The sequence below is a fragment of the Mchenga conophoros genome, linkage group LG13 (genome assembly GCF_057382185.1).
Source record: "Mchenga conophoros isolate Kocher_MC1m ecotype Shallow Benthic linkage group LG13, M_conophoros_male_GT1.1, whole genome shotgun sequence".
In the NCBI taxonomy this organism is placed as follows: Eukaryota; Metazoa; Chordata; class Actinopteri; order Cichliformes; family Cichlidae; genus Mchenga; species Mchenga conophoros.
In genome coordinates this window covers 9,003,275-9,029,933 of record NC_140538.1, presented here as the reverse complement: position 1 = coordinate 9,029,933, position 26,659 = coordinate 9,003,275, and the positions used below count along the sequence as shown (strand labels likewise).

General features: G+C 39.3%; 2 protein-coding genes across 10 annotated transcripts in view; both read left to right on the top strand.

The window, feature by feature from the left end:
* The first annotated feature begins 2,343 nt into the window (after window positions 1-2,343).
* Window positions 2,344-9,260, top strand: thumpd2 (THUMP domain containing 2). Of its 2 annotated transcripts, XM_085296296.1 has the most exons (11): window positions 2,344-2,570; window positions 3,665-3,803; window positions 3,932-4,522; window positions 4,630-4,766; window positions 5,250-5,327; window positions 5,520-5,572; window positions 5,834-5,921; window positions 7,323-7,394; window positions 7,494-7,608; window positions 8,274-8,394; window positions 8,687-9,260. In XM_085296296.1, exons 1-11 carry the CDS (start codon window positions 2,460-2,462, stop codon window positions 9,045-9,047), a joined length of 1,866 nt encoding a protein of 621 aa, XP_085152422.1. In that variant the 5' UTR covers window positions 2,344-2,459; the 3' UTR covers window positions 9,048-9,260. The 2 variants fall into 2 exon arrangements, with proteins under 2 accessions (XP_085152422.1, XP_085152423.1); XM_085296297.1 differs by having other exon boundaries at window positions 2,415-3,775.
* Window positions 9,261-10,122: 862 nt separating this feature from the next.
* LOC146560813 (mitogen-activated protein kinase kinase kinase kinase 3-like) overlaps window positions 10,123-26,659 on the top strand; it is a 47,137-nt gene continuing 30,600 nt past the window's right edge. For all 8 annotated transcript variants that reach the window (XM_085296292.1, XM_085296295.1, XM_085296290.1 and 5 more), the window contains exons 1-8: window positions 10,123-10,351; window positions 22,334-22,391; window positions 24,970-25,060; window positions 25,297-25,361; window positions 25,472-25,527; window positions 25,660-25,707; window positions 26,230-26,272; window positions 26,511-26,583. In XM_085296292.1, the coding sequence (XP_085152418.1) occupies window positions 10,253-10,351; window positions 22,334-22,391; window positions 24,970-25,060; window positions 25,297-25,361; window positions 25,472-25,527; window positions 25,660-25,707; window positions 26,230-26,272; window positions 26,511-26,583 (533 nt within the window). In that variant the 5' untranslated portion in view covers window positions 10,123-10,252. The remainder of the gene's footprint in view (window positions 10,352-22,333; window positions 22,392-24,969; window positions 25,061-25,296; window positions 25,362-25,471; window positions 25,528-25,659; window positions 25,708-26,229; window positions 26,273-26,510; window positions 26,584-26,659) is intronic.

The following is a 26,659-nucleotide window of genomic DNA, read 5'->3' as shown; positions in this document are numbered from 1 at the left end:
AGACCAAAGAGCTTTCGAAGGACACCAGGAAAAGTATTGTAGACCTGCACCAGACTGGGAAGAGTGAATCTACAATAGGCAAGCAGCTTGGTGTGAAAAAATCAACTGTGGGAGCAATCATCAGAAAATGGAAGACATACAAGACCACTGATAATCTCCCTCGATCTGGGGCTCCACGCAAGATCTCATCCTGTGGGGTCAAAATGATCATGAGAACGGTGAGCAAAGATCCCAGAACCACACGGGGGGACCTGGTGAATGACCTGCAGAGAGCTGGGACCAAAGTAACAAAGGTCACCATCAGTAACACACTACAACGGCAGGGAATCAAATCCCGCAGTGCCAGACGTGTTCTGGTGCTGAAGCCAGTGCATGTCCAGGCCCGTCTGAAGTTTGCCAGAGAGCACATGGATGATACAGCAGAGGATTGGGAGAATGTCATGTGGTCAGATGAAACCAAAGTAGAACTTTTTGGTATAAACTCAACTCGTCGTGTTTGGAGGAAGAAGAATACTGAGTTGCATCCCAAGAACACCATACCTACTGTGAAGCATGGGGGTGGAAACATCATGCTATGGGGCTGTTTTTCTGCCAAGGGGACAGGACGACTGATCCGTGTTAAGGACAGAATGAATGGGGCCATGTATCGTGAGATTTTGAGCCAAAACCTCCTTCCATCAGTGAGAACTTTGAAGATGAAACGAGGCTGGGTCTTCCAACATGACAATGATCCAAAACACACCGCCCGGGCAACAAAGGAGTGGCTCCGTAAGAAGCATTTGAAAGTCCTGGAGTGGCCTAGCCAGTCTCCAGACCTCAACCCCATAGAAAATCTGTGGCGGGAGTTGAAAGTCCGTGTTGCTCGGCGACAGCCCCAAAACATCACTGCTCTCGAGAAGATCTGCATGGAGGAATGGGCCAAAATACCAGCTACTGTGTGTGCAAACCTGGTAAAGACCTATAGTAAACGTTTGACCTCTGTTATTGCCAACAAAGGTTATGTTACAAAGTATTGAGTTGTATTTTTGTTATTGACCAAATACTTATTTTCCACCCTGATTTACGAATAAATTCTTTACAAATCCTACCATGTGGATTCATGGATTTTTTTTTTTTTCACATTCTGTCTCTCACAGTTGAAGTGTACCTCTGGTGCAAATTACTGACCTCTGTCATCATTTTAGGTGGGGGAACTTGCACAATCGGTGGCTGACTAAATACTTTTTTGCCCCACTGTATGTAAGTGGATGTTTCATCATCAAGTGAGGAATCGTCCATTTAAATCATATTTTCGAGTCATATTTAGTTGTATATAAATTTGATTTGTGGGGCACTAAGGCCAATCACAGACTAATTTGGACAATTAGGAAAAAATACATTTAAAAAATTGGAAAAAAAATGGATGTGCCAATGTCTCATATAGGTTTCAAATAATATACCATTTGATTTCAGCATATTTTTCTTACATTTGCAGTGCTCTTAGTGTTATATTCTTATGATTCTGTTCATTTTATGAGTACATTCTTCTGCCTTGCTTCACATCAGAGAATCGGCAATGCATTAGCCTGTCTATATACAAAAGGAAAACTACAAAAATAAAAATATACCGGTAGGTAACTTTCAGATTAGTAAAGCTATCAATGGATTCACTGTGCCCATAGTAAAAAGACTATTTCATATTATGTTCAAGTCAGTTGTTATCCAATTTTAAAACTATAAAATATAATAATGTCTATTTTTAGTTTACTTTGTTAATAAAGATTTTTGGGGGGATTTTCAGAAACACTAACATTATACATAGCAAAATATGAAGCAATCCTCTAACTCCCATTTACATACAGACCTGTGGCCAACCTTACAAACCATTTTGCATTTTTTCTAGCTGAGGCTTTCAAAATAGATAACTGGTGATTGTCACAGTGTAATGTGGGCAGCTGCCTGCCTAATGTAACTTAACATCTTCACAATATTTTACACAAAATGAGCAAATGTATCTTTGTTTCCTCAGCTAAAACAGCTCGGCTGCTGTAGCTGGTATTTATGTTGAGAGTGACATCTGATTTAAAAACAGGGAGCAAAAGACACTGAGTAGCATATCTGTCATCATAGAAACAATGCCATAAATGTAAGGAACAAAGGTCAAAGTCTTCATGTGTATACATACACAGACCACATGTGCATACTGTTGTCCAAATAAACTCACAGATATATATGAAAACTCAAGTTTGTGGCGTTAAATTTGTATTCTAATTTTAAAAATGTAATACACACCTATAACTTTTTCCCCTGTGCAACAGAGACCCCTGCTGGTGGGCAAACGACTGGCAACAATTAATGACATAGTTCCGTTTCCGGTGTAAACAAACAAGCCAATATGGCGGCTTTCGTAGTCAAACAAGACTCAGCAGACTGTTGCTAGTAGAGAGCGTCGCTTGTTGAGATTTGACACATTTTATAACATGGATGAACCGGGAAGTGGTGGGAATGTGGTTCGTTACTACTGCACGGCCGGTAACGGTATGGAGGCTTTTTTAATCAACGAGGTGAAGACGAAGCTAGCGGCTGAAGACGTGAGTGTTAGCTACATGCAACAACTAACAGCTACCCCCCCCCACCCCAAAAAAACAAAATAAAAACCTCGGGGTCTTCATGATTTAAAAGCCTTTAAGAGACAAATATACGGACGCTCTTTGTGTGGAAAGAAAAGGGGAAAAAAGTCATAATTAACTTCTAATGTTGATATTACGAAATCTTTTTTTTATTTATGTTATAGGAAATATTCAAATTTACAGCAAAGTTTTATTTAAACGTTTTAGTCAGGCTTTACGTAATTTTGTGATTGTCGCTGTCACGCGATGTAATCCGCACAGGGTTAAAGCATGCGTACAGCCTCAAATATGTACATACACTCCTTCAATAAGTGTTGGCAACAGACACATGGTTGAAGGTTGGCTGTTCCATCCAGACAGTGATCCCAAACACACATCAAAGCTGGTTTTGGAATGGATAAAGAATGATAGAATTAAGCCTCTAGAATGGCCATCCCAAAGTCCTAACCTCAACCCTGATGGAAATTTGTGGGGTCTTTTTAAAAGTCAGGTCTATGCCAGGAAACCAACCAGTTTAAATAACCTCTACTAATTCTGACAAGAAGACTGGGCAGATATCTAATTAGAATTATGCCAGAAGCTTGTTGGCTAGCAAAAGTGCTAAGGGACATTTAATCAAATATTAGAAGGGCTAATATATATTTATTTGAGCCTGTATGTACGTTTTTGAACCTGCTTGGGTTAGAGAAAATACAAAATAAATTTAATCCTGTGCACCAATTTTTTTTTTAAAGTTGTTAAAGATGTACGCTGTACAATCACTATGGAAAAAGAACAGTTCAAAGAAATCATCAACAGTCCCAAATTGCTGCCCATGATGAGTGTATGCAAACTTCTGATCACAACTGTTAACATGATCTGAGCCAGCTGTTGTCTCAGTATGTAGAGAAACTGTTGGCCATCCACATGAGTGGTTATCAGTGTTCAATCACTACGACCAAGCCAAAGTGGCCTTTCTCTGAAGGTTAATCTACTATAAGACGGGGTTAAAAATTAACTTTTTGATGAAAGATGTAGAAGAGCTCTTAAATGTGAATGTGGACTTTTGCATTTAGGTGTGTCAAATTCCAGGTAAAGTGTTATTCAGCTCTTCTGCAAAGATCAACAGAGTTAGTAACCTGAAGGGTGCAGAGAGACTCTTTCTTCTGTTGAAACAAGACTCGCCGGTGAGTCTGTCTGCCCACACCAGCACAGGTAGTAGCCTCAAACTAACTCCAAGAACCTATACATACAATTAATACAAAAACATAAGCAATACCATTCAGTGTTTACATACCACTTCTGAACTGACTTCTGTATCGCGTTTTTTGTAAAATTTATAGCAAAGGCAGCCTCTGTGCTACAGTCCAGACTGTTGGATGACAAGAATCAGTGGACCAGTGCTGTAATGACATGGAGTCGACTGCAGGGGGAGCTGACAGGCAGCAAAAACACCATCAAAACATCAAGCCCTGCCCTGGGAGTGACAAGGAAGAGGGAGGATGAGATGAGAGGGAGTGACGAACAGAGCAGAGAGGGGGAGAAGAGCCTTGTAGAGTTTAGAAGTACAGGAGGGGAGAGGAAGGAGGAGATTGACAAACAGAGAAGTGGTGGACAAAATGGAGTATCCACAATGGCACAGAAGAGAAAGAGAGATGAGGAGGAGGAGGAGAAGGAGAGGAAAGTGGCAGCTTGGGACACAGGCATTGAGAAGACTGTAGAAAAGGGGAAGGCATGTGAGGAAGAAAGGACGAGAGAGGAAGAAGCAGAGGGGATGTTAGAGGAGTTTATCGACTGTACACATGGAGCATACGTCAATGGGGGAGGACCAGTTTGTGACCACACAGCATCCAGGCTGGAGCACCGTGGAGCAAGTAGCAGCAGGAAGATGGATGACATAGCAAAGGATTTCACTGAAGAAAGTCAGGAAAATGGTAATGCAATGGCAACATTTTATTTTTGAGACGGCTTATACATCAGTGACTTCTGAGGTTAAAGTCTTTATATATTTATGTCTCCTCGTGTTTATCTCCATATGAAGTGAAGACCACCGGAGAAAAAAATCAGACACTGCTGACAACCTGTGAGGATAAACCAGAGCTGCTTTCCTGTATCCCGGTCTCCTTCAGGATCAGCTGCAAATGTTCTGGATCTCTGTCACGATGCTTGGGCGCACAGGTAGGAAATGTTAAAGTCTGTGTCTCTGCTTCTTTTTACAGGTGTTTAACAGAAATGAAGTGCAGGGGCAGCATGGTAGCTCAGTGGTTAGCATTAACTGCACCTGGGTTTAAAGTAGGTATGAGTCTTCAGTGTAAAGTCTCAAAGTTCTCACAGTGCTTTGAGCAGGTTTCTCCAAGAGCTCTAGTTTCTCCCACCACTGAAAAACACGACATGTTAATGCTACCACAACACTCACCACAACTTATGTAAGAATAAGTTATCTTAACACAAATGTTCAGAGATACGAGTTGTCATTTCTCCTCTAATAGTTTATCGGTTTAACTTACCCAGACAAAGGGTGTTGCGGCAATAATTGTTTAAAAGGATATATACTTTTAATCTCTCTATATTACTAAGTGCAATCCCTGGGATCCACATAGAAACAGACATTCATATTCAGTGGATATGTTCAAAAAAATGTTCTACTTTTGTGTGAAACAGGAGGTGAGCAGAGTGATTGGAGCAGGTCTGAGCAGACTGCTGGGCTGGAAGGCTGACTTGAAGAATCCACAGTTGGAGGTAATCAGTTGTGTTTGAAAAACAATCTGTTGGATTGCACTGATTATAAGTTCAGTTAAGTTTTGTCTTACAATAGAAATGTTTGCAATATAAATAGTCCATCTGTAGTTAATTGCTTTGCAGAGAGTCTTGCCTGTCTTTTCTGGCACTTCAGCTGTAATATTATCTATTGTTGTTGTTGTTTTTCTGTAGATAAATGTCCATTTGAGTGATGACTACTGCCTGCTCGGGATCCCACTGACCAGGTTATTGACAGTGATGTTTTACATTTAACACAGTAATATACATCGAAGTCTCAGTACAGCAACAGACCTCTTATACATTATGCAGTTCTTTTATTGTCACTGCTTATAATATGCTCTGTCTGTTACAAGTTTAGCTTACTGCTTTTTGCCATTAAGACCCACAAATGTTTAGTCAAATGACTTAAGATGAACCGGTCTCTTTAATATTATATCTGTAATTAATTTGATAAGAAGTAATAAGTTGAGTCTTCTTTCCTTCAGGTTGCCTCTTGCTAACCGGAGCTATATAAAAATCACAGGACTAAGGTCTACAACAGCCTGGGCCATGGCCTCACTGGCTCATATACAGGTGTATATACTACTGTACACACAGCTGTTCTGTGCCTGTTGCAGGTTATGGTTTGAATACTCATCATCATCATCATTTATTTATATAGCACTTTAAAACACACCTGGTAGACCAAAGTGCTGTACAATACTAATATGCACATAGTAATAAAACCAGACATAGCAATAAAATTTATATATATATATATATATATATATATATATATATATATATATATATATATATATCAGTTACCCACAGAGTTAGCAGCAACTGCTCAGCTGACCGAAGGGAACGAGTGGGTACATGGGGCTTCAACAAGTCAGACAAATAAACAGGTGCCAGACCATTTAGAGATTTAAAAACCAATAAAAGGACTTTAAAAGGGTCCTAAATTCAATTGGAAGCCAGTGTAGAGAGGTCAAAATCGGAGTGATGTGATCAAATTTCCTTCTGCCAGTTAAAAATTGTGCTGATGAATTCTGAAACCATGACGGAGTTATATTATTATGTGCACAAATAAGAAGGCATCATCACATCATGCAAGCAGAGCTCTTCCATTTATGTTTGTGTAGCAAAATGATTTGCCTCTAGTTTTGTTTGTGGTTTTTACTGTAAATGGGTGGCGTTCCCACTCAGGGAAAGGTTTTTGGCCCAGGTAGAGGTTTTACATAGGGGTGCAGGAGATTGACAGATGGAGTAGAGCTACATCTGCTGTAATGTAGGTTCTGTATCTGTCTATTGTGTATTGTAAACACCGAGCGTAAAAATGAAGCTTTTAGTTTACCCTGTTGATCTACACCTCACCTATGGCCATGAGCTCTGGGTAGCCACTGAACGAATGAGAATGCAGATACAAGTGGTGGAAATGAGTGTGACTGAGCTCTCCCTTAGAGATAGGGTGAGGACTTCCACGATTTGGGAGGTACAGCTGCTTGGAATTTGACTAGGATGCCTCCTGGGCAAGGTATTCCAGGCATGTTCTACCAGGAGGAGGCCCCGGGGTAGACCTAGAACATACTGGAGAGATTACATCTCTTAGCTGGCCTGGGAATGCCTCAGCATTCCCCCAAATGAGCTGGAGGAGGTGGCTGGGGAGAAAGAGGTCAAGACTTCTCTGCTTAAGCTGCTGCCCCCGTGACCCAGCTCCAGAGAAGCAGTAGAAAACGGATGGATAGTTTAGTTTGTTTTGCCTATTTGGAGCTGGGAAGATTTTTGATATTTACTTAATTACATGTGCTAAAGTAACAACTTTTACTGTAGCATGTGTTTTTACAAAGTGAAAGTACTTTGGCTAGTCTACCACCCCCCATCTGATCCACTTAAAGAGCCCTTAGTATGATGTTAGTTGTCTGTCACTTGGCATTCAGTGTGGTGAACCTAACCAGCTGTATGCGCTGTATGCTGTGTTCTGTTTTCTAGCCAGGCTTCCGTGTGGTTGACCCAATGTGTGGGGTGGGGACCATCTTAATAGAAGCTGCACAGGAGCATAAGGTCAGAAAAGAAATCATGTACTGTTGATCTTTAAAGTGTAGAAATGTTTAGAAAAGTTTGTTTATGAGGTTTAAAAATCCCTGTTTCTGGGATTTTCAGGATGCCTGTTTCCTGGGTGTGGATATTGATGAAGCACAGCTGCAGAAGGCCAGTGAGAACATAGCATTTGCTGAGTTGGAAAACAGAATAAACCTGCTGAAAGCGTCGTCTCTGGGTAGGTCAGCTGCACACAAAAAGAGCAGTAAAGTAAGCTAAATATTACATTATTAATACATGTCTTACTTAATTGTATTAAACTAATGTTCTCATTTAAAAAGAGGGACAGACGTTAACTTTTTAAATCGCACCAGTTGTAAATCCAGTGCAATACAAGTGGATTTTAAGGCGCACGACAGATGGCCCTGTGTGCATGAATGAATCTAGTCATGTGTAAAATTAGCCAGACATGTGAAAATATAGATAAACATGAAAAAATTATAATGTGCACATTTCTTTGAATGTCACATATGACATGTTCAGTCTTATCAAACCTGACTGGCGTTACTTATATGAGGTTAGTCTTTATGGTATCTTAGAGTACATTTCTTTTTTTAATAGAGGAATTATATCTTGATAAGACCGACCACCATAAAGTAGCTCACATTTTCACATTTTTAAAAAGGATTAAATTATAAATTGAATTACTATAAATTAAATTTTAACTATATTACAAATTCATGTCTTTGAGAAGTTAAATATTGAATCTTAGCTCCTGAATTTTCACTGTGGATGCATGGCTGCATTTTTTGGATAGGACTCAGTGAGTGGGAGGTTAGTGTGAAGCCTGTTGTCGTATATTAAATTACCTCTAGGCTTGTTTGTCCTCCTCTGTGTGTGCAGTACTGCCTGTGCCCAGTGCCACTGTAGACGCTGTGATCTGTGACCTGCCATTTGGCAGGAAGTTTGGCTCCAGAATAGACATGGCTGCCAACTTGCCACTCATCCTGACAGAGATGGAGAGGTTTGTTCCTATGTTTGTCGGTCTCAATTGTTTCTTTTAGAATTGTTTGGCGAAACAGAAAACATTACTTGTTTTCTCTGTGAATGTGTGTGCACTGTGGATTTTTAGCTTGGGAGTCACTTTGCACATCAGTACACATCCTAAGCTGTCTTATTGTTCTGTTTTTTAGTTAGTTAGTTTTTTTTTTAATAGGAAAAACTAAATTAATGCATAGATAAAAATGTCATAGCCATTATTGGAATAAGCATTGAAAGATAGAGATGCAACTATTATAACAAATGTTTGTGTCTAGAGTTCTCCGTCCTGGTGGTATCCTGGTGCTCCTCCTGAGTCCTCAGTTGTCCTGTCTACTCAAAAAACTTCTAATACAATATGATACTGGACCAACATCTAACCCTGAAACAAAGCCTCAGACTGGGATGCAAAACTGCCCATCTTCTTCCAGATCTCCTTCTAAGAAGCAGACTTTCCAAATCCACTCTGGGGTCAAATCCTCACCAAGCCAAGAAACCAAGCTTCAACACAGTCTGCCTTTCACTGTGTCCTCATTGAAGCATCAAGCAACTTTCAGAGTCAGCTTAGGAGCAATAGATGGACTTATTCATAAATATGTCAAAACAGACTGTTGTGTTTTCAGGGATGTTATGTTTTAAGGCACTTGGTTTGATTTTCTTTGTTGCTAACATGTAAAAAAAAAAGTGGCCATGTTGAAATACCACTGTGTTTTAACCGCTCTGTAACATGTTTTGGTTTGCTTACAACTTTTTAATTGTAAATGAGATTTCCAGGTATTTAAAATATGTTTTGGAAGCAGCTGAGAAATTATTTTTGAAAGCTTACAAGTAAAGAAATTTTGATTTTCCAATCCTCCAGCAGTGCTTGACCTCTAATTTCTAAAATCCTGCCCGTGGCACTCATTCCCAAGCTCACTTATTCATTGATTATGGTTATCTTTAAAAAGCAACTCACAAATGTTGCTCAGTATCTCAACATGTTCATAAAATTGCCAGACACTGCCTTTTTTTGCATTACTTTTTAATCAAACTGTGATAAATTGTGAATTTCTTCTCAACACTTTTCAGGTTAATAACACTGGCATAGTCCCCTGCTTTTTGTTTTGCTAATGGGGGACCATTCCATGGTGACTGTATGGGGGTTTTTTTTTAAGAGTTTTATGGCAGAAAATAGTTTACTTTTTAAATCAATTGTGTGTTTAACTGTTTCATTATTTGCTAACACCACTGGAAAATATGAAATATCTCTAAAACGGTAACAGGAAAAGATGGGATTGTTTTTCCCTGCATCACAGACCCCCTCACTGAATCATAAAGTTGCCATCTGCCACTGTTTAGCCCTGCTTAGCCCAGTTTTACATTAAGGGAGCCAAATAATGCAGCCATAGAGCTTAGTGTTTTTCATTCATTTCCTTTCCCCTACAGCTTCCTGTGTAAATCCCAAAATCTGACTTTATTTTCATTATATAGTGAAATCAGTGTAGGTTTGGATTATAATTTGTATTTTTTCTGCTGTTTCTTAATATGTATCCATACAAGCAACTAGTGAAGTAGTAAGCAAATAGTAATAATTTAATTGCATTTTAATTACCATATTCAACTACGAAATCCGTTTCCAAACGCATTAAAATTTAACAACACACGTCTCCCCCATCAGACACCATGGAGAGGGTACGCCATGATGTCCATTGCGCATGCCCAATGCGCAGTGGAAGCCATGTTGGAGCTACATTGGATTCAGGCTGGGATTTTCTGACGCCGTATGTTTTTCTTTAAATATCTGTTTTCGTACATTGTTGGGGTTCGTAAACCGTGCGCGATCGGCGCCGTAATCGGCAGTGGAAATGATGAACTCCAGTGTCGACCTGTCCCGGCGGAATCCACAGGAGGATTTCGAGCTGATCCAGAGGATAGGAAGCGGCACATACGGAGATGTGTACAAGGTAAAACTGCAGTGCGCAATCACATAGTTCCATTTTCGGACACAGAGTAGTTAAACACCACCAGCGTATTTACAGTCTTGTGGTCCTACAGTGGTGTTATAACAGTAACGAATCGTTTCTATAGCCATAAGTGGGCTGTTTCTAATATGCTGTTACCAGAAGGTTTTTGTTTTGATGCTTGTTGGTACAGTAATTACTGTGCTACTCATGTTATAATTCCATTGTCGGACACACAGCAACTGTTTGACTTCGCTTGTGTTTATGGTTGTTATTGTCTTGGCCTTTTTATCCATGCTTGTTTAGAGATCCGGGTTACCATTATGTTAATGTTTTCTGGCTGCTAACATGCCTGGGTTAAGACTTAGTTAACGTTTAATGTAAACCCAACGTTAATTCTTGGTTTGTTGGGCACCGATCATATTTACCTCCGTGTAAGTGAGTTGTTGCACAAATTGTGCTACGTCGACGTGCTTGTTTGTACTCGCTGGACTGTGGCTGTGGTCTAAATTGCGTTGTGAATAACAGCAGTTAATGTTAAAGAAGAAGTAGGAGTGGTTGATGCTTGTCCGGTAATAGACCTGCAGTAGCTTAGCTGTCCGACAACGGACTAACTTGATAGCATCAAGAAGCTAGCTGGGACGTCTTGATGCTACATGAGAAAACTGTCGCAAGTAGTGAACATGCAGTGGTTTGTTAACCTTACACGAACACACACTAAAAAAGAGACTACCTGATAGTTTACTGGCTGTTTGTAGTATCGTAGAGGCTTCGCAAAACATGTTAAACCTGTCCGCGTATCCCGGACAGAGACTGACAGCTGCCTTTCCTTTGGCTAAAGCGCTCAGATCTGACCAAGCTACAACAACAACAACAACCGTGAAATAACCACTTCATATTGTTGTTTTTCACACTTTAACGTCAGTAGGCACTCGTCGGGTCATTTTTAAAGAACTGTGGTGCTCATTTTTATGTAGGCTGTGTAATACAGTTGGCCTCTTAGTCACTGGGCTCCACACTTTACCGAGGCCCAGTGCTGGGAACCCAAAGCCTGTAATCCAAACTGTAAGGAAGTTCCTGAATGCTGTGCAACTCCATCATAGTCTCAACGACTGTGTCATTGTTCGTTATATGTAACACAAAACAACAGCAGTAATAGCCACGTACCACAACAGAAACACAACAAGCTGGTCATGTATCATGGGAAATGATACAAAATATGACAAAGTATCCCCAAATAATGCTGCAGTACATGAAAACCAATGAGAATATGTAGGACAGGATACTGTAACTCTAAAACTAAGAACCATGGACATAAAAAAGTAAACCTATCAGTCTCACCCGTTTGATCTGCCCTCTGTAGCAAATCAGTAAGGTTACAAAAGTTAACCATCTATACCCTCAGTTATGTATTTGTTTGTGTAATAGTCACTCTGTTGTGGAATTTAACTGCTGTGTGAGGGAGGCTTTTTGTAGACGGGAGATTCATTAAACACGGTAATAGGACTTGATGATGTTTGGTTAACCTCCAGGGTCTTTGTGGTAATTACAGGAATCCTAAAGACTAGAGATATTAAATGTTTCCAGTCTTTTTGAACACGCACAGTCTGTTAATTTCAATCCTAAATAGTCCATCATATGCATATTATATCCTTATTTATTTTGTGTGCGTTTTCACAAGTGCCCCTCATACCCGCCCACCCTCCGCTGCTCCTAATCTTTTTTGTTTCTAATTTAAGTTCAGTATCTTGCCTTGTTGTAGATAGGTAGGTTGGCATCTCAGACTTGATTCCCCTTCCAGGCCTGGAACAAGCGGCACATAGCTGATTAATGTGCACCAAAGTAACTTGAAAAACAGTTATAAAGGACAAAAATCACACAACTACACAACTTAAATATGGCAGAATTATGAGTTAAGTTGTAATTTCTCACTGGAAGCAGATTAATATGTTGATAAGGATGCTATACTGTAGGAACTATGATCATTATGTAGCTAAATGTCTATTTCATTGTTTCAGCAGGAATTTACTGAAAGACCTGAAACCTCTGGATGTGCTTCTAAGCACCAAGGGACATGGTAAACCTCACCGATGCCTATATTTGGTTCTACCACTGTGTGAAAAAGTGTGGCTTGGACAGGAATGTTTGAGCAGGAAATAAAGCATGAACTCTGCTAGCTTGTTTTCTCCTCTGTTTGTGGACCTGCCACTCTTTGTGTATCTGTTAGAAACTGTAGGAGGAGCATTGGCTGATGTTGAGACAGGCCTTCTGTGTAAAAGATCACAAATCTGAGCCTCACAAAAGAGAGTTTTCAGGGTGAATTTGTGGCTCAAATTTTACAAAGAGGGGAACCCGTATTTTGTGAAACCACCACCATGGTAGTTAGTAATATATGTAAAGCGAGCCATTTCAGGTCAAATAAGCACCAAGGGTTCAGGTGTTTCTCCCAAAACCCAGGTAAGGATGGAGGAAAATACCTTAAAATGGTGAACAGTCAGTAGAACTACAAGTCTCTGTGTCATATGATTAAAATGTTTACCTTCAAAGTAAGGTGACGTAAGGTAGACATAAGGGTTGTGGCACAACCCTGGGGCTGTGTAGTAAGTTGGGACAAGTGAGTATTTAATGGTGGTCAGTTTATCCGCATTTAACACCACATTATTTCCCCAGAAATAAATAACAGAAACTAGACACAGGATTGGTATTCCTGAACGCAAATCCTCCACGTATCGTTACTGGAAAACAGCCTTCCTACTCCTCTTGTATTAGAGGTGACAGTTTTGTCTGATTCACATATTAAGCTCCTTCTCACCTTCGTGGATTACACTGCCTTTTGAAAACAAAAGGTATATTCAGTGTCAACTTTCATGTTAAGAATTACCGGAACATGATAGCAGTAAACTGCACGCAGCACACTTATGTTTGCCAGTCTTGTTGGTGAGTCAAAGATAAGCCAACAGAAAAAAAAATGACATTGACAAACCAAGCTTTCTCTCACTACCATTTTTATTGATTTGCCACTTAATTCTGGGCGAGCGGTGGAGCGACTACACTCTTCTTTTTAAGTTCCACTTTATCATTTATACTGCTTCAATAAATGCAAGTATCAGCTCTTCTTTGTTTGAGAATTTGAGATTGTTGTGTTCTCACGAAACACTTCAAGAATCTGCAAAATATTAGATATCATGTAAGAGGTTAGCAATGGTATTATGGCTGTTTACCTTTTTTTAAACTGATTTTGAGTCCGTTTACTAGCATGGACATCTGCATATGCCAGAGTCGACATAGTTATTTGTGTCTGGTTATTGACACTGAGAAAAGCAGAACGTTTTTTAAATGTATTGTGGGGAGAATTTGCGTTTTAAAATGGCCTTAACTTGAAACTCTGCATTAGGATGTTGGAAAACTGGCGCTGGAGGAAGTCACGCAGTTGTCAGAAAGAAGACTGCGGTGTGGTTCGAGTCCTTTTTTGAGGTTTATGTTTTGCTTTGTCTGGTTTTTACTTCCCTTGATTTAACCAGGAAAGCTTGTGCTTCTTCATTCTGTGCATTAGAAAATGATACTTAACCAAAACATTCAAATGTGATATCAAGGGATCCTTTACAGCAGCGGCCCCCAACCTTTTTTGCGCCATGGACTGGTTTATGTCCCACAATATTTTCACGGCCTTTAAGGTGTCGCGGATAAATACAACAAAATAAAACCAGTACCGGTACCAAAAAAATAAGATGTATTCATAACACACGGGAAATGTCCCAGGGAAACCGAGTTAACGATAAAAACGATAAAAAAATAACAATAAAAGCTGATTTAAAAACACCAAAAACCATAATTTTCACACCCGAGCCTCAATTCTCAATTCTCGTGGCCTGGTACCAAACGACCGGTCCATGGCCCGGGGGTTGGGGACCACTGCTTTACAGGCATCCATACACAATGTGTTGGGAGTGATAGGGCCCGTCTCACTACTGCCATCATCCAATGTGTGAAGATGGAGACACCAAAGGCGAGTGTGTATCTGCGACACACCAGTGGCTTTGACGAAAAAGCAGTATTTGGCTCCCAGGGAATGAGAACAGGCTGGTCATAAAAGTAATACAAGCCTTTCGTCCCGTCATCCACAGTTGAAGCTGTATTACGTGGCTTTCTTTGCACATTCACTTACTTTTTTGAAAGAATGGAAAGAATGATATCCATATTGGTTATAAATGTGACAGTAATAGTTCCCCTGCCCTGAACTTGTGTGTGTGTGGCACAGTTGAGTCTCCGTAGTATAGGAATGCAGGAATCTTCGCTTCCTCCATGTGTGTGTGTTCATGTCCTATTGTTTCACAGCAGTCTAACAGAGGAAGACGGTGGAGCGGTGAGCCCCAGTGCAACACATACACACAGAATAAGATGAATGTATCATCACCTGCATAGTCACGCAAGCACAGATGGCTGTAGAGTCACAATTGAAGCTGCTGGTCCACAACCATCCTGTTTTTGTCCTTGTTCCTTCAGTTGTTTTCTCACTGTGGTGGAGTATAAAGACTTCAGAGTACATACTTTCAAGCAATGCATGGTTTGTGAAGTACGTTGAAAATTTTAGTTGCTATCCTGTTAATCTACTCTGCAGGATTTTGTCTCTGCGCCACTAGTGCTGCGAAGTACCGATAACTTGCATGTTTACAGGGTAATTAATAATGCAGTGCAGTGGCAAGGAACTGGTAATAACAACACTGTGACTGTGCTGTCATGCAGCGTGGTAGATACTGTAGTTTGGTTTCCTGTTACAGTAGGTATAATACAGATGTGATACTTTCTGCTTCTGCATATATGCGAGGGTCTGAGTGATGTCAAATTTTAAGGGTGTAAATGTGGCTCTGTGAAGGCATCCACATACCAGTCAAATTGTCGTGGTAAGCCAGCACTGCCATTATGTTGCAAGAGTACTGTGGCATGGCAGCTAAGCATCCATGAGGTGTCAGTAGGTGTTAATCCTGGCCTTAATGCTGCTGAAAAATGCTAATGTTAAAAGTTTGTTGCCTGCAGTCAAGCAGGGATCACATTAAAACCAAAAAACACTGCGTTTCTGACAGTTTTGTTCACTTCCTTGCACAGCGTAAGTCAGATCATTTAGTTGGTACAGGGTCTTTTATTTTGAAATTGGACTGGATTTTCTATCTTCCTGTCAGCATCTTTTCCTATATGTAGTTGACAAAAATGGAGTAAGAAAGTGTTATTAGCTTTACAACATGGAGAGATACTTCTAGGGTGCGTCAGAAACATACAGTAGTTTGTCAGGTGGAGGCAGAACCATTATCTTCAGTGGGTGCGATCAGCTCTGTCAGCCTCATCCGAGGTACAGGACGACAGTGTATTCCTGGGATTAGTGTGTGATCAAAGATTTTCAGCGTAGACATAATTGCCTTTCTTTTAGGGAGTGCAAAATTAAAATGCTTTGTTTAACAGATGAATTCAGAGCTCTTGTGCAACACTTTGTAATCCTTGCTCTGTATAGACTGTCAAAATTGACATGTCAGTCTCCTGTTCAAAGCATTTTAACTATGTAAACAAATCAGCAGCCCACTCTGGTACACAATATCTTGAACGAGGGTGTAACCAGTTATTTAAAGTTCAGCTTAATCAGGTTAATACAGGTCCATGCACAATCCTGTAGGCTGGAGTCGATCATTTTATTTAATCCTAAATGAGTAATAAAAAGAGTCTGCCAGGATTAGCTGTTGGTTTGCACAATCCACACAGTGAGTGGTGTGACTCCAGTTGAGCACAAAAGACGTTATGGTGTGATGTGAGGAAGTCTGTGGGCCTTCCCTTGTAAAGCAGCATATTTGCTGCATTTGAACTGGAAAACTTCCACTCAGCAAGTTTTGCTCTTTTGAATTAAAGGAGCTGCTACTGTTACTTTTTGAAGTTGTTTCTTACTTGATTTGACTCTTGTGTTGCATGTTTTGTGATGCAGCTTTTATGGTTTGTATTATTTTTGTCATTTCAAATACTTGGCACTAGGGCTGTGCAATATGACCCATAATCTCATATCCAGATATAAGAATTCTGTCGTCCCGATAACGATATAAATCACAAAAATGTAACATTTTCTGTAAATTATGTGAATCTCGGGCAGCTCGTTTTGCGGGAAGTGTTTCCAGCTGCGCGTCATGTAGCTGGACTCCAGTGTTTTAACCGATGCATGAAACATACATTTTTAGACATAAGTTGTAAAGGCCGCCGTTTTCTTTGAGTAGAAAAGCCTGTTCTAAAGTTTGAGTCTAAGGTTTATTTTTTAGTACCTGGCGGCTCTTTTTTAAATTCTCATCATCTGCTCTTTCACGTGATTCAGTTTATTTTGAAAAGTCTCAACAGGATCTTGAGCTTTATTGTGAAAGGTTTATGTGGAACATAAACAAGCGGACACGCGATGCTGTTACCGTCGTTGTTGCTAATCACAACGCATAAAAACAGGCGCTTGTCCGTAGGTAGTGTGGTTATATTACATATAAGAGAAAGAGAGAACTTTAAGAAATTAATATAGCCACTACAGTGACCATCAAAAGGATGAAAAAATATTGCCGTAAACAGTTTATTTTGCAACACCACGAAACAAACGATAGCGTAAAATGAAACGATAGACGTTTTTTTTTTATCGCCATCCGATATATATCGTTATATAGAACAGCCCTACTTGGCACTTTAAATGCTTAAATTAAATCAGGGCAACATTAAAGCTAATGAAAGGCCACAATGAAAATAAAGAGAGCTAGTTATTACATTGGACTTCCAAATATGTGGCTCCTAGTCTCTTTGCTTAACTATGACACAGAAAGAAACACAAAGCGCTATTTTACCACACTTGGTTAAATGCCTTTTTGATGGCTTGAGGAGTAATACAGATTCCTGTATTCCTGGCAACAAGCTCAAGTTTTCAGATGCAATGGACTCTGTGAATTTGCCTCATCTTTAACGGAAATGTCTGTTTGGATTGGGTTCTATTTGTGCTGACTGCCACCTACACCAATTGTTTTAAATACAGCAGGGGTAATTTTACGCTCTTCAGCAGTAATATGTCACTGAAATTTATAGGCCCCTCTTTACTAAGGACTAGGAAGGCCTTAGATCTCTGTGTTGTTTGGATCATCTTGTTGATTATACTTGTGCCAGAGTACAGCGCTTTTGCTGAAGTTGTTCAGTAACTCCTGGCACCGTAATAGCAAAAGCATCAAATCCTATTTCAAGATGTGATGATATTGAGTTCTTAACCCTGGCTCGGGCTAAATGCCAAACTCCTGGAAGGAATTTTTATGTCTGTTTTGACGATCGTTGCTTGTGTTATGAATAAATGTACTTTTTCTATTACTCCACTAACACTGTTGCTGCATACACATAGTGCACATATTTATGCAGACGTTTGGGTGGGTCGGACTTACAGCGGTGTGTGAGGTGCGTGGTATGCAACTTCACAGGCTGACACTAAATGTTGATGCCAGTGATGTGAATTATACTGATAATTTGCAGCATGCATACATGGTACAACTTTGAGTGCTTAAAAAGAAAGAACGGTTGAAGTGGACTTGAAGTTCTGGGTGATTCTTTTTGTGTGTCTCAGCGCTTATGGGTGTTCTACTTGAATGAGTGGGTATTTCGTTAAAAAACAGGTGTACAAATTAAGCGCACTCAACTGCATTTGGCTTTCACCTCACCTGTCCCCGCCGCCTGGGGCCATGTGTTTGTAATGGCTCAATGACGTCGTGAATTGGACTAAACTTTGAGTAAACAAGCTATGGAGCCAAAATATGTTACTTATGGAACACCATCTTTATAAACTTAACTTGCAGACTAATCAGCAAGTTGGTAAAGTTAAATCCAAGAGTAATTGTTTAAAAATTGTGTAAGCTTTTTATGTTTTTCCAGTATGTTTAAAATGGTTCAAGCTTCATCGCTTAACCAGCAGAGGAAAAGATCATGTTTGTCTTTTAAAAAAGTAACAATCTTAAGGGAGAATTAAGATGTAAGTTGAGTAATTAATGTTAATGAGCAAACTAAAAGCAGAAACTCTTAAGTCATGAACTTGACATTACTTAATGCACTGGTTATCTTAAAGTTCAGTGAAGCGTGGTGGTAATTGGAAGGACAGCTGAAATCGCTTGGAGAAATCTTGTCAAAGGAAGTAAATGGCTAACTACTATTGTAATTGTTGCCCCGGGCCAGGCATTAACTCCAGCGCTTTTGCAGTGGAGCTGCTCAGTGGCCTTTAGCAGAAGGAGCTGATTATACTGGATCACTCTTACATGGAAGTGTGTTAGTTTTTAATGGACATTTTTTCACCCTCAAAGTTCGAAGAAATTAGACAAAGTGAAGATGAGATGGTAACTGGGTATAAGATCATAACTGCAACAAGTTTACGGAGACAGGAGGGGATGGGGATCTGAAGTGCTAATATGGAAGGTTATGCAAGGTTAAACTGTACCATACAGTATATGTATGGTACCATACAGTACAGTACCATACAGCACAGTTTACAGGAAAGAGACATGTAGACATTTAACCAAGATCTGGAGATGCCTGTCTGGGCTGAAGATCATTTAGGATAGATTGAGTAAAGTTCTAAAATCATTGTGTGTGTGTTAGTGTGGCACATCGGTTTAGCACAACTGCAACACTGTATCTGTATACAGATATTGGAGCAACATTTCTTGCAATTCAGGCTACATAATTACAAGGGAATGTCTTGCCTATTTCAGCAAGACAGTGCCACACCACATTCTTTTTGTATTACAACAGCAATGCCCAAAGCAAAAAAAAATGTCCGGGTGATGAACAGGCCTGCCTCCACCCTTGACTTACCCCACTCACTGAATAAATACAATTATTCATTATGAAAAGAGCTGAACTGAGCAGCTGATACCCTGAATCATGAAAGGAGGGGGAAACCGCTTGAGCCACAGTCTGCCACCAAAACTATGTGTATGCTTTTATGAGAATTTGTTAGATGTTTTATTCCAACACTGACTTCTTTTACTTTGTAAAATTTAGAACCACAGTGTGCTTCTGTGTTGTGGCCACTGTAATATTTCAGGAAGAAAGAGGTTTTTACTAATGTTCCTGCCTAAACTTTGGTTTTTAAACAAATGATCAAACCTTCAGGCCCTTGGCTGCAGAAAGATGGAATACCCATCAGTCAGTCCCAGCAGCAAGCCTCTAAAATTGAGTGTGGCCGTGTTTTTGCCACCAACAGAGGCACCGAGCGACCATGAGTCATCTCTGGTCTGTCTGAAGACGCTCTGTCTCTGCTCTCCACTCTGCATCCATCTCCTCCTCTCTTTGCTTCTCTTTGTCTCTCCCACCCTCCCCCCGCTTTGTTTTGATGTGGATCGGTCTTGGTTCCCCTCCTTCACTTGAATTTTTTATTTTTTTTAAATCCTATAGTTGGATAAAAATAAAATTCACGTGTCTGTGTTTTGGCATTAACATTGTTTTTTCCTGTGGTTACCCCTTAAATTTATTTTGCCATCACTATTGTGTGACCACAGTGCACACTACTGAAGTGATCTCGGTAAAGTTTGAGTCATTGTTTGTGCCACTTTGTTTTGTTTTCACTGCTCAGTTCTGTCAGCACCTTATGCTTCACAGCATCTGACACACAGTATCCTGGTGGTGATGGAATTAAACCAAGTGCAGTGCCAATGAATTCTGGGGACACACCCTTGTGGTTTCATTATAGTGCAGCTACACACCTGTAAAGTTTTGTGACTGAGTCTTGATGTTCCAGATTCCTGCCTAACAAGTCTTGACCTTTTGGCGTTCTTCTTAGTAAAGCATCCGAGCGGTTGTGGCAGCACTAATTTATTCTGCTACACAGGTGCTTGTGTCAGTGCAACAACACAATTGCAACTTCATAGTTTGGTTGTTTAAATCATCGTGTGTGTGTTGGCTTTTGCTAGTATGGTCGGGTCATGTGTCAGAATTTCAGAATTTTTTATTTTTTTTTTAAGTGGCGAGTCCCTCCCTTATGTTTCTGTCTGGCTGTACTCTGCCTTTGTGGTAGTTCTTGTGTAGGTGTCCTCAAGATCTTGTTTTGCCACAGACAGATGGACTGCCATGGTAAAACAATACCTGCTGTGATATCACAGCCAGTAAAAAGAACATTGCATTTTAAATTATTCTCATTTTGATACTTATTTTATTTTTATTTTTAAAGGGTTTTTAATTTTATAGTCTTTTTATGTTAAAATGTACACTTATTTTACTCTCCTATATAGGCTAGCTTCCCCGCAAAGTGACCATTTAGGACAATAAAGAGAAAAACATACTTAATAATGTTTTATCTGTGATTGCAGCGTGCAGGGAGCATCATTTATTAGTGCAAACAAATGAAGGACATTTATCATCATTTTTCCAACGAGCTGCTGTCAGTGATGACAGACTGCCCGATTCAAAGTGCGAATCTGTGGCCACAGAGTGCCAGCAGCACCATTATAGTGCAATATCAGTACTACAGCATAAGTCAAATGTGAACACAAATCTGGAAATGTAAGTAAAAGCATATCATAACTGCTTATAAATTTAGTTTAACAATGAATAAAGTAACTTACGTTGTAGCTCTTCAGGATCTTGCATAATATTGTCTCATAATCCATTTAAATTAAAAAATATTTGCTATTTGAGATTTTGCATCCTGGGTTGAGCTTTTAACCAGCTGTTTCCGGGGTTTGGATTGGCATCATATGAACTCGTATAGCGAGCTTACGTTTGGGCCTCACATCAACAGCTGCTCATATCACATCCTCGCATCCATAGCGTGGATGTACTCTACACTGTGTTTTTGCTCAAGTACTGAAACAAGTTCGATGTTTCCACCCTTAAGCTTTTTTTTTTTTTTCTTTTCTTGCATATTTTGCGCAGCACTGTTTTATGTTGAAGGTCTGTTTGAAGCCAAACGACTTACATACTACTTAAGTAGCTCCCGTTTCCTTTTTTTTTTTTTTTTTTGTCTTAAAGGTACTAAATCATTCTGGGAGGCTGTCACCCTGCTCTCGCCCTATGTTTGTGCTTGTGTCATTATTTTGTGTACTAGGGAATGTAAATGCATGTCGCCCTAATGTTAAATTAATATGAACTTGTGTCAAGAATCAGAATGAACGGAGATGTTGATGTCATGTTGATGGTGATGTCCCCCCACCAAGCATTAAGACTCAATAATATTCCAAAAGCCGATGTATTAGATCAATGTCACCATACTCCTAGGTTGTTCATAGTATTGAAGCTCATTTTTCCTTCCCATGTGGAATGTGCTGGACTCTTTTCCCCATTCTCTCACACATACAGTGCTGCTTCTATGTCACACAGGCCACTGGGCATTTTCTTGCCCTGAGTGAAGCACGCAATTCATGCCTCACCCAAAAGAAAAAGAATCTTTTTCCTCATGTATATTTCATATGTAATTCCTCTCTGACCCCATCAGCACTCCTGCTAAATGTAAACAACAGTCTGCTATTTATAGAAAATCTGCCTCTGTACTGTCGTTCCCCTCTTTTCTGACTTATGCCAGCTTTTCAGGAATTTAGGAAAAACAAGTCCACACATTCCTCCCCCATCCTGTTTGTGGTTTAAAGGGTTGCGAATGAGTTATGTCAGAACATTTTTTATTTGCTATACTGGCTACAAACAACTGATTTTGAAAAGTACGACACAACCACTCATGACAAAAAGGCACCAATTATATTTACCGTCAATATTTGATGGTGGCATTTTTGTGGATTCGGTGTTTCTATCAGCTTCCTCTCAGCTGATTGAAACTCATCTAATGAACATTACAGTTTTGTCTTTCTTGTGCTCTGAAGTGCAGTGAAAACAGTTAGGGTTTCTCTCTATCTGCTCTCCAGTTCTGTCACGTTGTACCTTGATGTTGCTTAAACAACTTTGCTTAATGACTGCTGTTCATGTTCAAGCCTACAATGACTCACGTTCCTTCTTGTCATACTTTAGGCTCGTAATGTAAACACAGGAGAGCTGGCTGCTATCAAAGTCATCAAACTGGAACCCGGTGAGTTACCTCATCTTTGTCTCTCTTACTTTATCTCCCTTCTTTTTTTCTCGCTGTATCCTACTCCTCATGTTTTTGAATTCCTCTTTCTACTTTATTTTCTTGCTGAATCTAGGGATGTGCGCAACCAGCTGACTAGACGTTTAAAACTTGACACCCTTGCTAGTTGGCACCGGAAATACCAGTTGGTTAAACATGTTATTATTATATTATTAAACGTACAATGACACGTACTGGTTCAGAAATGTTAGGACACCCTCTGCATTTCTGTCTTTTTTTTCTTTTCTTTTTTTAAAAAGACAGAAAAAGACAAATAGTATATGTCTGTGAAGGTTCTCAGTCATCCAGGTCATCGTAGTCTAAGGAGCTTGGAAAGAAAAGCGTCTGGACTTCTTTAAGTTGCTTGAAGACGTTTCACCTCTCATCCGAGAAGCTTCTTCAGTTCTAGGGTCAAATGGTGGAGAGTCCCAGATTTAATCAAATAGCATACTTTCTTTTTTTCTCTCGTTTAAATGACGAGTTAGTCACCTGGAGCATCATTAGGTGTTGTCCTACTTATGCTCTCTTTCAAATCCTTTACCCCACTTTTTCTTGCTAAATAATAGTTCTTATCTTCGTGTCTATTCCTTTATATCCCCTATTTTTGCTTTATCTTACTCCTTGTCTTTCCATTCCTATATTTTGCTCTTCATCTTTGTCTATTCCCTTTTCTGCCCCTTTTTGTTGCTGTCCAGTTTGTATTTAGTGTGCGTATATATCTCTCTTTCGCTTGTAAGTCATTTTCCTTTCTATGTTTTCTCTAAGGATTCACCAACAGATTGTTATTTTAGTCTGTGAAGTTCTTCATTACAAACCTCTTTTCCATACTATGCCCTCTTACCCAGCACTCACTGATACTTGTGCTTTCCCCCCCCCTTAACTATGTCCTTTCCCTCATACAGGTTAATTTCCTTGTCTTTTTCTTGTTTAAATCGGGCATTTCATTTAGTAAGTAAAATATTTGAATAATCCAAATAGTCAGCTGTTCAGATGCCCTTTCTTTGGGTAGATAGTGAGTTTTTGTCATTTTTGACATTAAAATATTCTTTCTTTCTTTTTTTGTGGTAATAGATGTCATCTGTGCTTTTGCTTGAGTCGACCCTCCCTCTTTAAGTAGCGATGATGACACTTTAGTTCACTTTACTTTACTTTACTTTTACTGCCCAAGCGACAGTGAGGCTAGACTTAGAGGCTTTTTATAACCACCTAGCAACAAAGGTGCAACTCTCTCTCCCTCCTTAGAGAGAGGAGATCAAGCCAGGAGATCTAGAGTTCAATCTTAGAAGCAATGGAATTTTATTTGGCCACCTGATTTCTGATGTTGTATTTTTTTTTATTTATTTGTTGTTTTTTACTTGCTAATACCAATTTTTGAAAATTCCAAATTTCAAATCACACCAAATACAAGGTAAAAATAAACTTTTCTTCAATGCAGAATTGTATTTTTATAACTAAATCAGTTATCAGACTTTACAGTTCCCCTAAACTGCACAAGTTACACGATCTTCACTGTTAAACATCTCTGAAAGTAAATAATAGAAAAAATAAAGGAGTTAATGTACACATAATTTACCTTTCCAAACAAAAGCAGGTGTAACAGATTTCTATAAAAACACAAATGTACGTTTCTTGCATCATTTAACTTGTTTAACTTACATCATTCACCAGATAACAGGGGAGCAACCCTTTTCTCTTTTTCTTCCACTGCTCATACCGAGGCTCATATTGAAGCTACATGCTTTGCGGTTCCATCTGCACGCCACGTAGCTTTGGCCACTTTCCTTTTGTTATCTTTGTTTTTCTTCTTCAGTTTAATTAATCATCTTCAGCTCTGTGACGATACTTAATTTAAGTTTTCATGCCAGTTCACTGATGATCTAGTTTGGCGAACTTTGCATCACCCTCACTCGCAGCGAAGAAGTCGCTAACAGCCACAGGCAGACACTAACAATGTGTGGCTGCCCGTATGAGTGTGCAATATTTGCCAGTGTCAGTTTGCACATTTTGCACATGCATGAAAGGAACTGGCTCATAATTGGACATACACGATGTTGAGCAGCTGGTTACCAGTCCAGGCTAGGAATCCTGAAAACTAGTCCCCATCTGATCAGTTGGTGCATCTGTAACTTTGAATTCATGACAGCTGATTTGTCACTAACAATATCAAGCCCAAAAAATATTGTTTGGGGGACACTGCTAGACATTACAGGACAGCTGTTAAACTATATCCTACCAATGTGTATGCTATGTATTGTTTTGTTTTTTTATAGCATGTCATGAATTCAATCTGCAGAAAGTCCTATATAAAGAAATACTGTTTACTTACTTGTTTAATTACTGTACAATTTATGATTTTGGACTGATGAACTGCTTTGCTTCAGTTTATGCTCTTCTTAGTGGTTCAGACACAAGTGCAAGAACAGTCTGTCAGAAACAGAAAATAGCAAACAAACCCAGCCATCTATTCTGTAAGTCATAACAATGCCAAGATGCATACTAAATGATCACTATAATAATATTGTGTGTGTTTTTATTGAAGGTGAGGACTTTGCAGTCGTGCAGCAGGAGATTATAATGATGAAGGACTGTAAACACTCCAACATCGTTGCCTATTTTGGCAGTTATCTCCGGTAAGAGAGTGTGTGTGTGTGTGTGCCAGATGTGGAGTGCAGTATTTTCTTATGGTTATTATTAGAGTGCATTTAATTGATATTTAAGTGACTCATATTTTTATTCGAAAAAAGTATGAGTGTCAGAGAGGAAAAACACAAGCTGGTGTAAGATAGATCGAAGGAGGCGAAGGGCTCATACCTTGTGAGTAAATGTAAACATGCACTTAGACAGAGTTCTCTTTGTGTGTGTGCAGAAGAGATAAGTTATGGATCAGCATGGAGTACTGTGGAGGTGGTTCTCTGCAAGATATCTATCATGGTAAGGACACCCAGGCACAATGATTCAAACCATTTCATTTTTACTGTGATCTTTGATAGTCTCTTTTTCCCCCTCATGCCTTCTGTCTTTTTTTTAATCTAATATTCCAGTAACCGGGCCTTTGTCAGAATCACAGATAGCTTACATGTCACGGGAGACCCTACAGGTAGTGTCTACAGTACTGATAATGTGTGCCAGATTAAGATTTAAAATTTCATCATCTTTATCATGTTATTGTTGTCTTATTTTATGAGTAATAGTAACGGTAACGTCATTTGCTGTGTAATTCTATTTGCAGGGTTTATACTACCTGCACAATAAAGGCAAAATGCACAGAGACATTAAGGTGAGTTTGGAGAAAAAGGCAGTGGGCAGTGATTTGTTCATAAATAAAGTTATAGTCATGATTAATTGTTAAATCTGATTTCTGAAAATCTACATATTGGCTCTACATTTACACTTTGTGAGTAACATAGCAATCTACTTCAGCTATTAGGCTCATTTTTAGTTAATTAGGGTCATTCATTTGGTTCAGTAAGGCTGTTTTTTGCATTATTATTATCATTATTATTATTATTCTTTTACACTGGGACTAAGCTTAATAAATGCTTGGGAAACCTGTTGTTGGTGCACAACCACATATATTAAGCATGTGTTTGTTATAGGAAAAATGAATAGTCATTCCCCACTACCAGTTAAGTCAATGACAAAGCACTTTGTAACTGTTTTGCCTTTCAGATTATACTTAGTAATACTTATTATAATTAGTAGTATTATTTAAAATTTAGTTGAAGTGTAAAATTGTGTGTTTTATCCTAAAGCTCAGTATATTTTGTTTTTTTTGTTTTTTTCTTTCCTTCCCCTACAGGGAGCCAACATCCTCCTGACAGACAATGGCTATGTGAAACTAGGTGAGAGAAACACGCAAGGCCTGCAATTACCTTCTGCTTCAACAGACTGAATCTGAATGGCCTCATTTGCTGACTTGTTTTTTTTTTCTTTCTTTTTTTCTTGGCCTCTCTGCTGTTCCTCTTTCACTTTGTATTTATTTCTTTACATTCTTCCTTTTCATTACATTCCTCTAATTCTATTTCCCTTTATCCACTTTTTCCTCTCCTTTTTGTTTTTTTCTTCTTCATTATTCCTTAGCTGACTTTGGCGTATCAGCCCAGATCACAGCGACCCTAGCAAAGAGGAAGTCATTCATTGGAACACCTTACTGGTAAGTTGTTTATATTTAACCAAAAGCTTCACTGACGTTGCATAGGGGTACGCAGGTAGAACAATAAAAATAAAAC